This window comes from Balaenoptera borealis (genome assembly GCF_965194805.1).
Source record: "Balaenoptera borealis genome assembly, chromosome: 3".
NCBI lineage: Eukaryota > Metazoa > Chordata > Mammalia > Artiodactyla > Balaenopteridae > Balaenoptera > Balaenoptera borealis.
In genome coordinates, this window is record NC_138866.1 from 49,278,495 (window position 1) to 49,294,565 (window position 16,071).

Here is a 16,071-nt window from a genome sequence, read left to right on the forward strand (position 1 = left end):
GTTGTGGAGCACACGCTCTGGACGCGCAGGCTCAATAGTTGTGGCGCACGGGCCTAGTTGCTCCGTGGCATGTGGGATCTTCCCAGACCAGGGCTCGAACCCATGTCCCCTGCATTGGCACGCAGATTCTCAACCACTGCGCCACCAGGGAAGCCCAACAATGGTCTCTTGCCTCTTAGGCAGGTCCAGACTTTTTCCCGGACTCCCTCCCGGCTAGCTGTGGTGCACTAGCCCCCTTCAGGTTGTGTTCACGCAGCCAGCCCCAGTCCTCTCCCTGGGGTCTGACCTCTGAAGCCCGAGCCTCAGCTCCTTGCCCCTGCCCACCCCGGCGGGTGAGCAGCCAAGCCTCTCAGGCTGGTGAGTGCTGGTCGGCACCAATCCTCTGTGTGGGAATCTCTCTGCTTTGCCCTCTGCACCCCTGTTGCTGCGATCTCCTCCATGGCTCCGAAGCTTCCCCCCCGCCACCCCCCCCGTCTCCGCCAATGAAGGGGCTTCCTGATGTGTGGAAACTTTTCCTCTTTCACAGCTCCCTCCCAGGGGTGCAGGTCCCATCCCTATTGTTTTGTCTCTGTTTTTTCTTTTTTCTTGTGCCCTACCCAGGTACGTGAGGAGTTTCTTGCCTTTTGGGAGGTCTGAGGTCTTCTGCCAGCGTTCAGTAGGTGTTCTGTAGGAGTTGTTCCACATGTAGATGTATTTTTGATGTATTTGTGGGGAGGAAAGTGATCTCCACGTCTTTACTCCTCTGCCGTCTTGAAGGTCTCCCCCACAAACCACTTTTGACACGTTCATTCACTCACAGCACTTTCTCCATATACTGCACAAATCTTTTTTTTGTGTTTTGGTTGTGTTTTTACCTTTCTTGAAATAATGAAGCATGATATGCCGAAAATGTTGCTTTTTTTCTTCCAACTTCAATATTAAAATGGCTACACAAAAATTCACCAATTTTGATGTCTTTTTGTAAATGCACGCTGATATGACAGCTGTCACATACAGTCGAACAAAATTGTTCTGAATGAAGTTAGAGACAACTAAGTGCTACTAGAGCCATCTTATCGAAGAAACCGAATGAACCTTTTGGCCAACCCAATATATGGGTAAATCTTCAAAAAGGAAGATATACCTATATAAAATAATAATGAAAATGAAGATGATGTTTTGTGAGGTTCTAGAAAAGAAGTAAAATTCTGACCAACAATAGGAGGTGAGTTGGGAAGGGGTAATAGAGTTAATGCATTCTAAGGTTATTGTATTATTTGAGAGGAGAATAAAGATATGAATTATGCGTAACCTTTACCAAGGAAAGTATGTGCGTTAAAATTTCTAGCATAACTTCTGAAGAATAGAGATAGAGGGTGTCAATTCCAAACTGGTTGTGGAGAAAAAAAAAGACAAAAACAAACCAAACAACAACAAAAAACTCAATCTAAAAGAAGGTAAGACAGGACAAAAAGAAGTATAGAATATGGAACCAGTAGAAATCACAAAATAAGAGGTAGATAGTTATCCATATATTTCAGTAATTACTAGAAAAAGAAAAAATATTTAAATGACCTAGTTGACAGAAAAAGATGTTCAGACTAGAGTACTATCTTTTGTTAAAGTACTGTTAATGGTGTTTTTGTTTTTTAAATCAAACCAACACAGAATGGTTTGAAGTGGAAAATAAGTTCTCCTGGCTGCAAGTCTCTTTTCCCTCTCACAGAAGTAACTACTATTTTTTTCCATTTCCTTCCAGACGTTTTCTATATATTGCTCTCCAGACTTCTTTTTTTGTCCTCTCACTTTACAAGTGTTTGAACATTTTTCCATGTTACCATATATTGCTGTTATTTGTTCTTGTTAATAGCTGCAGAGTATTTTGTTGTACAGAGGTAACATTCATTTAATCCCTTATCGATACACATTTAGGTTATTTCCACATTTTTTTGCTGTTGGAATCAGTGTTGCAGTGAACATCTTTGTATGTGTTGTTGGGTATATAAAGTTTGATTAATAGTGCCAAATGGCTTCCAAAAAGCATGATCAGTTTTTCATTTTCACAAGCAGATTTGAAAATATGTTTCTCAATACTGTCTCCGAAATATATATTACTGGGAATTGTAAAACTTCTGCAAAACTGATGGGATTAAAAAATAGCTTTGATTTGCGTTTCTTTAATTTGAGAATAAGCATCCTTTATAAGTTTATTGGCATTTATATTTCCTTTACTATGAAATACCCATCCATCCTCTTTTCTTAGCCTGCTTTTGAAGGTGTGTATGAGAGTGGGGTTATTTGTGAAATACTTTTTGAAAGTTGATTTTGAAATTCCAAGATTCTTCTTTTTTCTTTTTATAAATTTATTTATTTTTATTTTTTTTATTTTTGGCTGTGTTGGGTCTTCGTTTCTGTGCAAGGGCTTTCTCCAGTTGCGGCGAGCGGGGGCCACTCTTCATTGCGGTGCGCGGGCCTCTCACCGTCGTGGCCTCTCCCGTTGCGGAGCACAGGCTCCAGACGCGCTGGCTCAGTAGTTGTGGCTCACAGGCCCAGCCGCTCCGCGGCACGTGGCATCCTCCTGGACCGGGGCACGAACCCGTGTCCCCTGCATTGGCAGGCGGATTCCTAACCACTGCACCACCAGGGAAGCCCCCAAGATTCTTCTTTATCTCAGGATAATTTTTTATTATTTTTATGGAGTGCTTAGAAATGTCTGATGGAGAATACTAGTACTAGAAATTAGTTGGTGCAGTCCAAAGGATTCCTTTCAAAGACTTATAGCCAAGTTCAGAGATCCGGAATATGACATTGGTTATCAGTTGTTATGTTTGGTTCTTCTTGGGCTAACATCCATAAAATGGATGTCCAGAAAGTCTACTCTACCTTTGACTATATTCCATAGAAATCAACAGTTCTTTCTGGATTTAATCTCTTCCTTGCTCTGATTTTGTTTATTTTTTAGTCCATGCTGTGTTGGCATTCTAATCATAGGCCACATTTCAGTAAGGTAGTTGTTCCTCTTTTGCTGGAAAGGAAGACATAGTAGTAAGTACTTTGCCAGGGTCCTGGGAGTTATTCAGCTTCCTCCCAGATACTCGCTTTCCAGTTGTCAGGATCCTTTTTTTTTTTTTTTTTAATTGGTTGCAGTTGGAAAGTCAGCTGGGGTTACGATGCAGCAACTCCAGAGATCACTTTCTGATTTTGGTTTAGGCCTCATAATGATGCCGTTTCCCTTTATGTCTTGGGCCAGGCATTCCAGAAATTAGGATTGTCCTTTTCTTGCTGCAAACTGCCCTGTTGTTTGAAGCACTAAGTGACTCTTCCACACTATGGCTCATTCTTTAAGCCCTTTAAATTGACCTAGGTCAGCAGCTATTTATGTAGTTATAGATATTGGTTTAATTAATTAACCTCAGTATTAAATTCATGACCTACTACCATATTGTTTCAGGGAGGGATGTGATGAATCGTGTGGCTGCCTTTCATTTTGCCACAATCAGATTTTTAATACCTAGGACCCTTTTTGTTGTTGTTGTTAAAATCTGAGAGGCATATTGCTTTTAGTCATTTCCCAAGTACTATTTTTTAGGACCCATTTGATTACCAAAACCCTTAAGAGGATATTGAATCCAAGTGTAATCCAAAGGACCCTTATTATACACGAGGGGTGCAACCAGCTTACCTCAATTCAGTTCATTCCCAGAGTGGGAACACTTAAGCCCTTTATGTCAACTTGCCAATGGTATCAAAAGGCCCTACAGTTCCAGTCTCTTACCTTCCACGACTTCTACTCTTTCCTTATTATGTTTTTATAAATGTCTTAAGTGTGGCATTATTAGAGTCTAACTTAACGCTATTTTGATGGACTGATTGTAGCAGAAGCAACTGGTAGCTAAGTAAACACTGGCATTGGCTAATTGTATCCAGAGCTAAGAAGTTGAAAGCAAAGACCAGACTCCAGAGTGACCCCAGATGCTAAGGCCGTATCTTATAGAGTAGAATGTTTTGGGGAATGGGCTTCCTACTTCAGTTAAAAATTGTAGTTGAGGGTTGCCGTGTGCTGCTAGACAGGAGATGGCTTAGGAACAATGTACAGCGGTAGAGTTTGTCCACCTTTAAAACTTGGTCTTCAGAATCTTGTAGTGCTTGTTACCCTTATTATTAGCAAATCTGTCTCTGAGTTTTAGCCTTGAAACACTGTGATGAAGGCTGGGATCACTGAGTGTGCCAAACAAACCTTAATACAGTGTTTTTTTCAAAAAAATTTAAAACATAAATCCCTGTGTCAATACCATCTAGAGGGACTTCTCTGGCGGTCCAGTGGTTAGGACTCTGCACTCCCAACGCAGGGGGCCCAGGTAAGATCGCTGGTCAGGGAACTAGATCCCGCATGCTGCAACTAAGGATCCCGAATGTGGTGACAAAGATCCTGCATGCCGCAACTAAGACCCGGCACAGCCAAATGTAATAAATAAACAAGCAAACAAACCATATAGAACTCTATAACTAATACTGCACTTTTCAGTTCTTTTTTACAGCTACCTCTCAGAGCTCAAGCCAGTCTTAAAAACACTGAAAATCTGAAGTGGTTCCACTATACCGTCTCAAACACAAGAGCTACTGTCTCTCTTTCTTCTCTATGGATCACCTTTCTGGCTGAAGGGGGCCACTTGTTTTTTTCCTAGGACTGTCAGGTTGAGTTCCCTAACACACAGCTGCCCTTATCAGAGAAGAAGGGCAGAAACACCCACACATTCTGTCTCTGGTGGATTTTTCCCTTCCTATATAAGGACATACCCATCAGCCAGGGTTTTAGTAGGACATTTCTAGGAACCTTAGCCACAGTCACTCATGGCTCTTATTCTAATATTCTACTTTTAATGTGATTCTCCTGTAACTAACAGCTGACTCAGTTTCCATGCTTCAGGTTTTCAAGACACCAAATGTGATTGGCTCATCCCATTTTTTAACGTCACTTGTCCCACCTCAGTGCGTTCAGCAAGTAGAAAACCACAAGGCACACACAGTAGGTCCTGCTGCATGGAGGTGGATTCTCTTAGGAGGGCTGTGGTCAGGCTGGCAGTGGTTAGTCCTTTAGAAAAAAGTGCCATTAGCACAAGTAGGAAAGTCCAAAGAGAAAATTGGTGTCTGAGAGAAGATGTGGCACCCTCAGGCGTATTAAATTCAAGGTGCTAGCAAGGCATTCAGGTGAAAATAACAGGTACGTAGTCAAAACAGCAGATATGGGGCTCTGTTCCTCAACTACTCTCGTTGACTCCTGGGGTATGAAGAATGAAACTTCTCTTTTTTGAGAAAATAGCTTCTCAAAACCCATTTATGCATGAACAACAGAGCTGGAACCTACAGGCCTGAGGCCTCTGTACTTAGTGGATTTTATGCTGTATCTCAGTGAAAGGTAACAGTGATCTGGTATCACCCAATCAGAAGAATGAAATGAATCCAAATTTCAAGTAATTTTGATGAGGCTGATGTAAGCCATCAAAGAATAGCTATATCTGTGATAAATAACTATTTAGCTTACTTGCCTTTCAGGATGAACTTCAAAATATTATCTTTATGTAAAACTGCTTCATGGTACAATTTCGGTTCATAGAAGATTCTGCCCAGTTTGCATTAAAGCTTAAGACAATACTGTGAAATAGATATTTGAATAACATACTCAGAACTGAAGTTTATTCACTAAGTTGCATATATTAAAGAAGGCACAGTCCCCAAACATCTGAGTTATTAATGACCTGTTCTTGTGAATTCTAGCTTCTAGCTACAATCATAAAAAGCTGTCGCTCAGTCTCAGCAAGACCCTGTCTTTCCTGGCAGAAACCTCACACAGCTACTACTGGGAGCACAGTTGTGGTGTGGAACTCAGCTGATTTTCCTGAAGAATTAGTGTCTGTTACTCGTAGTTTTAATTCAGCCATATTATTGACTTTTACAGGTCAGTTTAAGAATTTAGACATCATTAAGAAGTTAGGCACCATTTGTGAAGTTACTCCTGTGAGAAAATATATTCTAAATCCTAGACTTAACTAAAGAATTGTTCAGCACAGCTCAGATATAAGACTTCTGTGCACATTTAAAAGTGATTAGGTAAGGAATTCCCTGGCAGTCCAATGGTTAGGACTATGCGCTTCCATTGTAGGGGGCACAGGTTGTTGTTTTGTTTTGTTTTTTTAAAATTTATTTATTTATTTATTTTTGGCTGCGTTGGGTCTTCGTTGCTGCAGGCTTTTTACTGTAATCTTCAGGAGTTATCCCGTACTTCTGCCTCGGTTGATAATGGGGAACATGAAATTATCATCTATTTTGGATTATCTTCATTGATCCCCTTTTACTGGCAGATTATTTTTTAAATAATTAATTAATTTAATTAATTTATTTTTGACTGCATTGGGTCTTCGTTGCTGTGCGCAGGCTTTCTCTAGTTGCGGCGAGTGGGGGCTACTCTTCTTTGCGGTGCGCGGGCTTCTCATTGTGGTGGCTTCTCTTGTTGTGAGCGCAGGCTCTAGACGTGTGGGCTCAGTAGTTGTGGCATGAGGTCTCAGTAGTTGTGGCTCGCGGGCTCTAGAGCACAGGCTCAGTAGTTGTGGCGCACGGGCTTAGTTGCTCCGTGGCATGTGGGATCTTCCCAGACCAGGGCTCGAACCTGTGTCCCCTGCATTGGCAGGTGGATTCTTAACCACTGCGCCACCAGGGAAGTCCCTATTGGCAGATTATTAAGAAATTATTTTCTTCCTCACTTTTTAAGAACTCTGTTTGGTGCTTGCTGAAATAAATTTCTAATGGTAAAATGTTGCCACTGTGCACTTATGTTTAAGGTATATGTAACCATTCATGTGATACAGGTTTTGCCATTTTTACAAATAAAAGCTAAATTTTCTTTGAAGATTTTTACTCAGATTTTTGTTAGAAAATTGTACCCTTATTTGATTTACCTAGTTCTTTAAAATTGTTAACACTAAATTATTTAACTGAATTATCAATTAATGTTAACATGAAAGGACTGTTGAAAAGAGTGACAATGATTATAAATAAATTTGGTGTGTCATACCTAAATTAAATATATGTATAAACCACATCAGTAATGACTGGTTTTTTTAAAAGGTATTTTATGGCATAGAAAAATATTTAAAGCTTTGTTTTGGCTCTGAATTGAAAGTTGTAATATAAGGGGAAAATAACTCTGATTTGTGTGAGAATTTTATTTGTTTATTTATCTAAGGCCTAATTTCTAAGTTTTTCCTTCTTGGCCTTGTATGTTATTCTAAGATGACTTTAAGTTAGAGCTAGAGCTTATCTGGACACCACTGGTTTTAAACCTGATGTTGTTTTACAAAAGACCATTGCAAAACACTATCTAACAAAAAATATCTTATGGTGATGTCCTAACAAGGAACACTTTTGTTTGTATCTTTCTTGCCTCCAACATATAGTAATATCGCTATTGCATTTATTGTGTCAAATATTGTATTAAATGCACTACATACTCTTTCTCACAGCGTTCCCAACTGAGGGACTTGCATAAACAGAAGCTTAGGGGCACGAGAATCTATTACAAAAATGGCCAGCAACTGGTATTACCAAAATGTAGGGAATGTTTCTGGAAAGTGGTAGATAGGGAAGCCAAACAGGTGGAATGAATTCAGATGATACTTTAATGGATTCAGCTGTGATTCAGAAGCGTTAGATTGCCCAAGGTTACATTGCCAGTGAATGGCTGAATCGGGACTTGAATCCAGGTATGTCTAACCCAGACCTCAAGCTTTTCTTCATTATATTGCATTTACATAATACAAATGCAATCATTTTATCAACTTCTAAACTCCTTTTACTGGAGTAAAACACTGTTTCTATGCAAAATGAAGTTTGGTGGTGACAGTGTCATTCTAGGCAGTATTCTCATATTAACCATAAAATTCCCATAAATAACCAATATTTTATTTTAATATAACTTTTTCTAGTTAAACAACCCAAATAGGTTTTTGGTAGACAAATTGGAAAATACAACTCAAAAAAGAAGAAAGCAAAGTTACTTTGAATTTTACTACCCAGACATAAACATTTTGTATGTTTTTGAGACATTTTTTTCTATATACATATGTACTTATATAATATATATATGATATCCCTTTTTCACTTAATATATCATGAACATGTTTTTATATCAAAACATGTTTTAACTGTGTTGTAATATCTGTGACTGTACCATAAGTTATTTTACCATGCTTTCATTATTAAGTAACACTGTAGAGAATATCATCTCTGCATATCTCAAGAAAATGAATTTTGAAGTGAAATTATGAGTTCTAGGATTTTATACATTTTTAAGGCTTCTGGCTTTATAGAAAGAATGTACCAGTGTACATTCCCATTAAAGCATTAAGAATGTCTAATTTCTCATCTCTGATACTTATTGTAAAGTTTTCCTTCTTCCTATAGATAGAGACACAAAATGTAACATGGTGACCAAGTTATTATCATTTTGTTTTTCAGGAGATGATTTTTCTTTGATTCAGCAAGAGATATTTATGGTTAAAGAATGTAAGCATTGCAACATTGTTGCCTACTTTGGGAGCTATCTCAGGTAAAAAACACAAAAGCATCTACTCTGTATTTCATATTTCTTTGGTCCCACACCCCCTCCCTTTCATGTAAGTGCTGTTTTGTATATAAATTTTAAAAATTATTTGTCTGAAGTTTTAAAATTTCTCAGGTCTTCTTACTTCTACTCTTTTACATTAATAATGACAGCTTCATTTATGCATTTGTACCTTATCTGGCAACCTTAATGAAATACTATGAATGATTACAAGTAAGTGTTTTAGCTTATAAAACTGATCACATTCTAAAACACTTAAGGTGGGAACAAAGCTGAAATTAATATGCTTTTCTGTATTCTGAAGAAAGACTGCAAGGGCAATTTCCTGTTGCAGTCTATCCTAAACCTGCAGTGTGTCCTAAACCTGCAATGTATCCTAAACCTTTGTGTGCTGAAGAGTGACAGCCTTTCAAAGTATGTCAGTCGCTGAGAATTACTAACTAATATAATTTTCTTTCTCTTTCATGTTAGTCGGGAAAAACTGTGGATTTGTATGGAATACTGTGGTGGCGGATCACTTCAAGATATTTACCATGGTACTGTTAATTTGACTCCACATTTTAAAACTTTGACTTTAATGACTGTTATTTGACATTTCTTGTTAACAAGGGATACTAACAGATTTACTGTTCTTCTGTCCTGCTCCTGGAGTATTAAGTAAAAGAAACCTAAATTTTATATTTTGTTGGTTATTCAGTTAAATTGCTGGAGACTGAACTGAGAAATCGGAGAGTACTTGAACAATCCAGATTTTACTTTTCAGACGTAGTCTCTAGGAAGTCTTATGTAGTCTCTAGGGAAGTATTTTATCTACAAACAAAACTGCCTAAACTTCCTTGTAAATTAGAATTGAAATGCAAAGGGTGACTCTCACATAAAGCAAATTACATGTCTATCTTAGTAATAACTTAAGCTGCTAACTAGGAAAACAATTTAGTTGTTGCTATAATATTTTTGTGTTAAAAATATATAATTTTAAGAATTTGGAGTATTTTATTTAGCATTATGTTAATTTAGACAACTTTCTGAATTGAATTTTCCCTTATAATACTATATTAGAATGACTATTCTCTTTTATTTTACCCCTGTTGTTGATTTTTTAAAATTATTGGAAGAAAACAGCTCTGTGCCACTTGGTTTAAAATTCTTTTCTATGGGACTTCCCTGGTGGTCCAGTGAGTAAGACTCCGTGCTCCCAATGCAGGGGCCCCGGGTTCGATCCCTGGTTGTGGAACTAGATCCCGCATGCATGCCGAGACTAAGAAGTCCACATGCCGCAACTAAAACAAACAAACAAAAGATCCCGCATGCTGCAACTAAAGATCCCACGTGCTACAACTGAGACCTGGTGCAGCCTAAATAAATACTAAAAAATAAAATTCTTTTCTATGATTTTATGAAGAATTATGATCTTTTATATGAAGAATTTTTATCTAATATCAATATTTATAATTTTTATCCACACTTTCACAGAATGAGAAGTCAAGGATATGGATTAATAAAACTATGCAGTGGGCATTTTTTTTTTTTTACTACTTACCCTTTTAAATTGAAAGAATTGTTTTGAGACATTAATTTTATTTCTTTATGAAATTTCTGCTTTCCATTATTAAACCTGCTATTTATTGAATTAAACTGAATCTAAAAAGTATTCATCCCTGTAAATAATATACTAGATAGCATAATAATCACGAACAACTACACTTATAATACCTGTTAATAAAGTGGTTTCCCTTCTTTTACTCCTATTTCATCAAGTTACTGTGAATCAAAATTCTATGTTCCTGAGTAGGTGTAGAGAACCAGTGATTAAAATATGTAGTAAAATATTTTCTTAAGTAAAGATTACATGTAAGTATATCTGATTTTGATTTCACTGTCAGCAAATACCACCCCGGATTTCAAATATTCTTTCATGATATTGGAAGGCGTATTTCCAAAGCCCCTAGTTGGGTACTTGCAGAAGTATTTTATATTTCATAGGGAGAGATTTGGTTGTCAGAAGTGACCTAATTGCTTTTTGGATACTTAGGTAAGGTATTGGATCAAGCTCCTTGTTTCGATAGATATAGTAAAGAATTATGCTAAGGAAATAATATCTTGACTTTAAAAAAAAGTATATGATGCTTTTTAGTATATTTCAACAATCGATATCCCTTTATGGTCCTCTAACTTGTGTATGTAACTGTAATTAATTATATATGTTTTTCTCATTTGGGGGCTTTATTGTTTAAAAAATTGTTCAGGATTGAGATCATGTCCATTGCTTTGTATAGAACATCCTGTGATGTCTAGTACTGTGCTTTGCACATTATGGGTGCTTAATATTTTCACTGTCCAAAGTTGTTACAGAACAAATCTTCCTTTTTTTTTTTTTTAACATCTTTATTGGACTATAATTGCTTTACAATGTTGTGTTTCTGCTGTATAACAAAGTGAATCAGCTATATGTATACATATATCCCCATATCTCCTCCCTCTTGTGTCTCCCTCCCACCCTCCCTATCCCACCCCTCTAGGTGGTCACAAAGCACCGAGCTGACCTCCCTGTGCTATGGGGCTGCTTCCCACTAGCTATCTGTTTTACATTTGGTAGTGTATATATGTCCATGCCACTCTCTCACTTCGTCCCAGCTTACCCTTCCTCCTCCCCGTGTCCTCAAGTCCATTCTGTACATCTGCATCTTTATTCCTGTCCTGCCCCTAGGTTCTTCGGAACCTTTTTTTTTTTTTTTTTTTTTTTAGATTCCATATATATGTGTTGGCATACAGTATTTGTTTTTCTCTTTCTGACATACTTCACTCTGTATGACAGACTCTAGGTCCATCCACCTCACTACAGATAACTCAATTTCATTTCCTTTTATGGCTGAGTAATATTCCATTACATATATGTGCCACATCTTCTTTATCCATTCATCTGTCGATGGACACTTAGGTTGCTTCCATGTCCTGGCTATTGTAAATAGAGCTGCAGTGAACACTGTGGTACTTGACTCTTTGAATTATGGTTTTCTCAGGGTATATGCCCAGTAGTGGGATTGCTGGGTCAAATGGTAGTTCTATTTTTATTTTTTTAAGGAACCTCCATACTGTTCTCCATAGTGGCTGTATCAATTTACATTCCCACCAACAGTGCCAGAGGGTTCCCTTTTCTCCACACCCTCTCCAGCATTTATTGTTTGTAGATTTTTTGTTGATGGCCATTCTGACTGGTGTGAGGTGATAACCTCATTGTACTTTTAAATCTTCCATTTTTAAAGTACATTTAAAAATTTTCAACTTTACTATTTTTTTGTTTCCTGATTATAAGAATAATATATGCTCATGAGGAGAAGTCACCCAATGATTTATACAGAAGAAATTTTATAATTGTTAGTCATTTTTAAAATGTTTTTAATCTGTTGAATTCAAATGTATAACGATGTGGTCTCTTTTTTTCTTTCTAGTTACAGGACCATTATCAGAATTGCAAATAGCCTATGTATGCAGAGAAACTTTACAGGTACTATGTTTGCTTATGTAGATAGAAATGCAGTTCTAGTGTCACAATTGAAAACGATAAAATGGTGATCTGCCCAAAAGAAAAAGAGTAAACCAAATTTTTCTGTTAACCTCTCGTAATTCTGTAAGCCTAGTTATTTCTTTTGTGAATGAGTCCCAGAAATTCATTGAAGTTGATGTTGGTATACACAATGGTGATGTTTGGTGTTCTACTTTGTAGTGCTTAGCCCTCAATTGCTGCAAGCTGAGGAAAGCCATAGGTGTGAATTGTTTTTCATGAATGAATCACCAGACCTCAATTATAACAACTTGTCTAAGCTTTCCCTTCAAGTTTTATGACAGTAAAAGGAATCCTTTTGCAAAAGACATGAGTTCTTTTACCATTTCTCCCAAAATGAGAGTAGAGTTGCATAACAATAACCCAGAATGTTATCTGGAAATCTTTGTTCTGTGTAATATTAATAAGTGCTATCGTTATCAGAATCCTTTTTAGAAGCTTCTAAACATTGTATTAAGTCAAGATTTCTTTACTTCCTTATTTCACATCCTGTGAGCACTTTTAGTATGTTAAAGTAGGTTATGAATCTTCAATAGGTATATAGAGTATGCAGCATTTCTTCCAATTTATTTTGTTAGTTCCTTGAAAGATTACTCATTGAAAAAATTAGCAGTTAATAATTTTGTTCATATACTTTAAGGCATTTAATTTAGGAAACAAGATTAAGTAGTAGGGACTGTGTTTTTTATTTTGGCAATTCACAACTGATACTTGTTAATTGATGCTTCTATCTCTACATTTCCTAGATTGTGTAATTTGTTTAGAAGTGAAATTGATGTTCTATATGTTATTCTTCCATATTTTAGAAATTGGGAATTTGACCTGATTTAAGAGAAAGCTTTAGTCATTTCCAAAAGAGTTGGTTTCCACATGCTTTAAAATTTTATTGTTAGATATATGAAAGTAAACATATATATAAATAATTTATATTTCTGTAATATTTACATAACAAAGAAATCTGCTTTTTTGGTATCCATATAAAATAGAAACCTAATCATGCACTCAGAGCAGAAGATTGTTGACAGATTAGTGTTCTTTATGTTTTAATTTCCAAAGGTCACTGCCTCTTTAAGTAATGGACAGAGTACTGAATGGAGGTAGAAAACAAAACAAAAACTTGTGTTTGCAGTCTGGCCCTGGCATATGACCATGATCTCATCTATGGTTGTAGTTCCCCAAGTATAAAATGAGGCTGTAGAAGGGATGACCTCCAAGATATTAGTTCCAATTTTAAAATTCTCTTATGCTGACAAAGTTCCACATCTAGTGTCTGTCAACCGGTGAATGGATAAAGAGGCATGGTTTATAAATACAGTGGAGTATTATTCAGCCATAAAAAAAGAAATCCTGTCATTTGTTACAGCACAGATGAACCTGGAGGACATTATGCTAAGTGAAATAAGCCAGGCACAGAAAGATGAATACTTGTATGTAGAATCTAAAAAAGTTGAACTCACAGAACAAAATCCTCAACTTCCACCTTAAGAAACTAGAAAAAGGTGATCAAATTAAAGCCAAAGTAAGCAGAGGAAGGAAATAATAAAGATCACGGTGGAAATCAGTGAAATAGAAAGCAGAATAATATGAGAAAGATCAATGAAACCAAAATCTCATTCTTTAAGAAAATCAATAAAATTGATAAATCAGATTATCAGGAAAAATAAAAAGAGAAGATGCAAAGTACCAATATTTGGAATGAATGGGGGGACGTTATGACAGAATCTACAAATATTAAAAGGATGACAAGGATATTTAGTAGCCAAGGAATATTATGAACAACTTTATTCCAAAAAAGCCTGCAGTTTAGATGAAATGGAAATGGACAGTGTCCTTGAAAGGCACAAACTATCATAGCTCAATTAGAAATCATCTGGGTAGTCCTCTATCTATTCCCACAAAGAACAGTCCAAGCCAGATGATGTCATGGATAAATCCTACCAAACATTTAAGGAAGAAATAATGCCAATTCAACACAAACTCTTCTAGAAAATTGAAGAGTAGAGAATACTTCCCAGATCATCTTATGGGTCAGCATTGCTCTGAAACCAAAATCAGACTTTACAAAAGAACAAAACTGTGAACTAATATCCTTCATGAACGTTTAATAGATACAAAAATTAAAAAGGAAAGTAAAAGGTTAGCAAAGGTAATCCAACAATATAATAAAAAGATAATACATCATAAACAAGTGAGGTTTATCCTAGAACGCAGTGTTGATTTAACATTCAAAAATCATTTCAAGTAATTGATTATATTAGCAAACAAAAAGAGAAGCAAAACCATGTGATCATCTAAATAGACACACAAAAAAGCATTTAGCTAAATCCAACATTTATTTCTGATAAAAATTCTTAGCATACTGAGAAAAGAAAGGAACTAATTCCGCCTGCTAGAGAGCACCTATGACAAACCTATGACTAAATCATGTTTAATGGTAAAAGACTAGATGCTTTCCCACAAAGGTCAATGTGGAACAGAATAGAAAGACCAGAAGTAATTCCACGCATATATGGCTACTGATTTTTGACAAAGGTGAAAAGACAATTCAAAGGAGAAAGGATAGTTTTTTCAATAAATGGTTCTAGAATAATTGAACATATATAAATATAAATATAAAACCTCAACCTAGAACTTCTAGAAGAAAACATAGAAAATTTTGCAGTCTTGAGTTAATAAAAGCCTTTTCGGACATAACACAAAAAGCATGATCCATAAAAGAAAAACTTGGCAAATTTGACTTTGTCAAAATTTTAAACTTCTGCTTTTCAAGACACACTGTTAAGAGAATAAAAAGACAAGCTGCAGGCCAGAGGAAGATATTTGCAAAGTATCAATCTGATTAAGGACTTGTATCCAGAGTATATAAAGAACTCTCAAAACTCAATAATAGGAAAACAACCACCAAATAAACAAATGGACAAAAGATTTAAACAGATGCTTCACTAAAGAAGCTGTATAGATGGCAAATAAGGACATGGAAAAGATGCTCAATATCATTAGTTATTAGAAAAGTGTGAATTAAAACTACAATGAGATACCACTACATACCAATTAGAATGGCTAAAATTAAAAAGACTGACCTTCGGAAGGTTGGTGAGAATGTGGATTAACTGGAACTCTCATACACTGCTAGTTTCAATGTAAAACAGTACAGCTGCTGTGGAAGACAGTTTGGCAGTTGCCTAAAAGTTTAAACTTGTACCACCATCTGATCCAGCCATTATACTCCTAGGTATTTACCCAAGAGGGAAAAATCATACAAATACTTGACATAAATCTTCAAAGCAGGTTTATATATAATAGCCAAAAGCTGGAAACAACCCAGCAACCCAAATGTCTATCAACAAGTGAATAAATAAACAAATTCTGTAATATCTGTACAGTGGAATGCTACTCAGTAATACAAAAGAATGAAATATTGATAACACATTAACAAGGAATGTCAGATTAATTATTGTGAATGAAAGAAGCCAGATGAAAAAGAATATACTGTATGATTCCATTTACGTAAAACTCTAGACAATTTTGAAAGTATTTATCGCAACAAAGTATATCAGTGTTTATGTGTGGGAGGAACTTTTGGGAGTGATGAATATGTTCATTATCTTGATTGTGGTGACGGGTGTTATAGTAAAATATTTCTGATTTTTATCAGAAAATGAATTCAAAGGTCTTAAAATACAATAAACATTGATTAATAAGAAGAAACACATCTAGGTGTTTTCCCCTCAAATAAAGGACATTCTAGTTTTTCTTATTCAATAAGATCTTTAAGTAGAAATTTAGATATGAAGTTTGTAGTTTTGCTAATGCATAATTTTTTTTTTAAACTTCAGGGTCTTGCATATTTGCATACTAAAGGCAAAATGCATAGAGATATCAAGGTAAGTTTATTTAACTCAATTTAAACTCT

At 36.1% G+C, this 16,071-nt stretch overlaps 1 protein-coding gene across 3 annotated transcripts in view; it reads left to right on the top strand.

Moving 5' to 3' along the window:
- MAP4K5 (mitogen-activated protein kinase kinase kinase kinase 5) overlaps positions 1-16,071 on the top strand; it is a 144,098-nt gene that overhangs the window by 51,406 nt on the left and 76,621 nt on the right. For all 3 annotated transcript variants that reach the window (XM_082384816.1, XM_082384817.1, XM_082384818.1), the window contains exons 4-7: positions 8,491-8,581; positions 9,068-9,132; positions 12,046-12,101; positions 15,995-16,042. In XM_082384816.1, the coding sequence (XP_082240942.1) occupies positions 8,491-8,581; positions 9,068-9,132; positions 12,046-12,101; positions 15,995-16,042 (260 nt within the window). The remainder of the gene's footprint in view (positions 1-8,490; positions 8,582-9,067; positions 9,133-12,045; positions 12,102-15,994; positions 16,043-16,071) is intronic.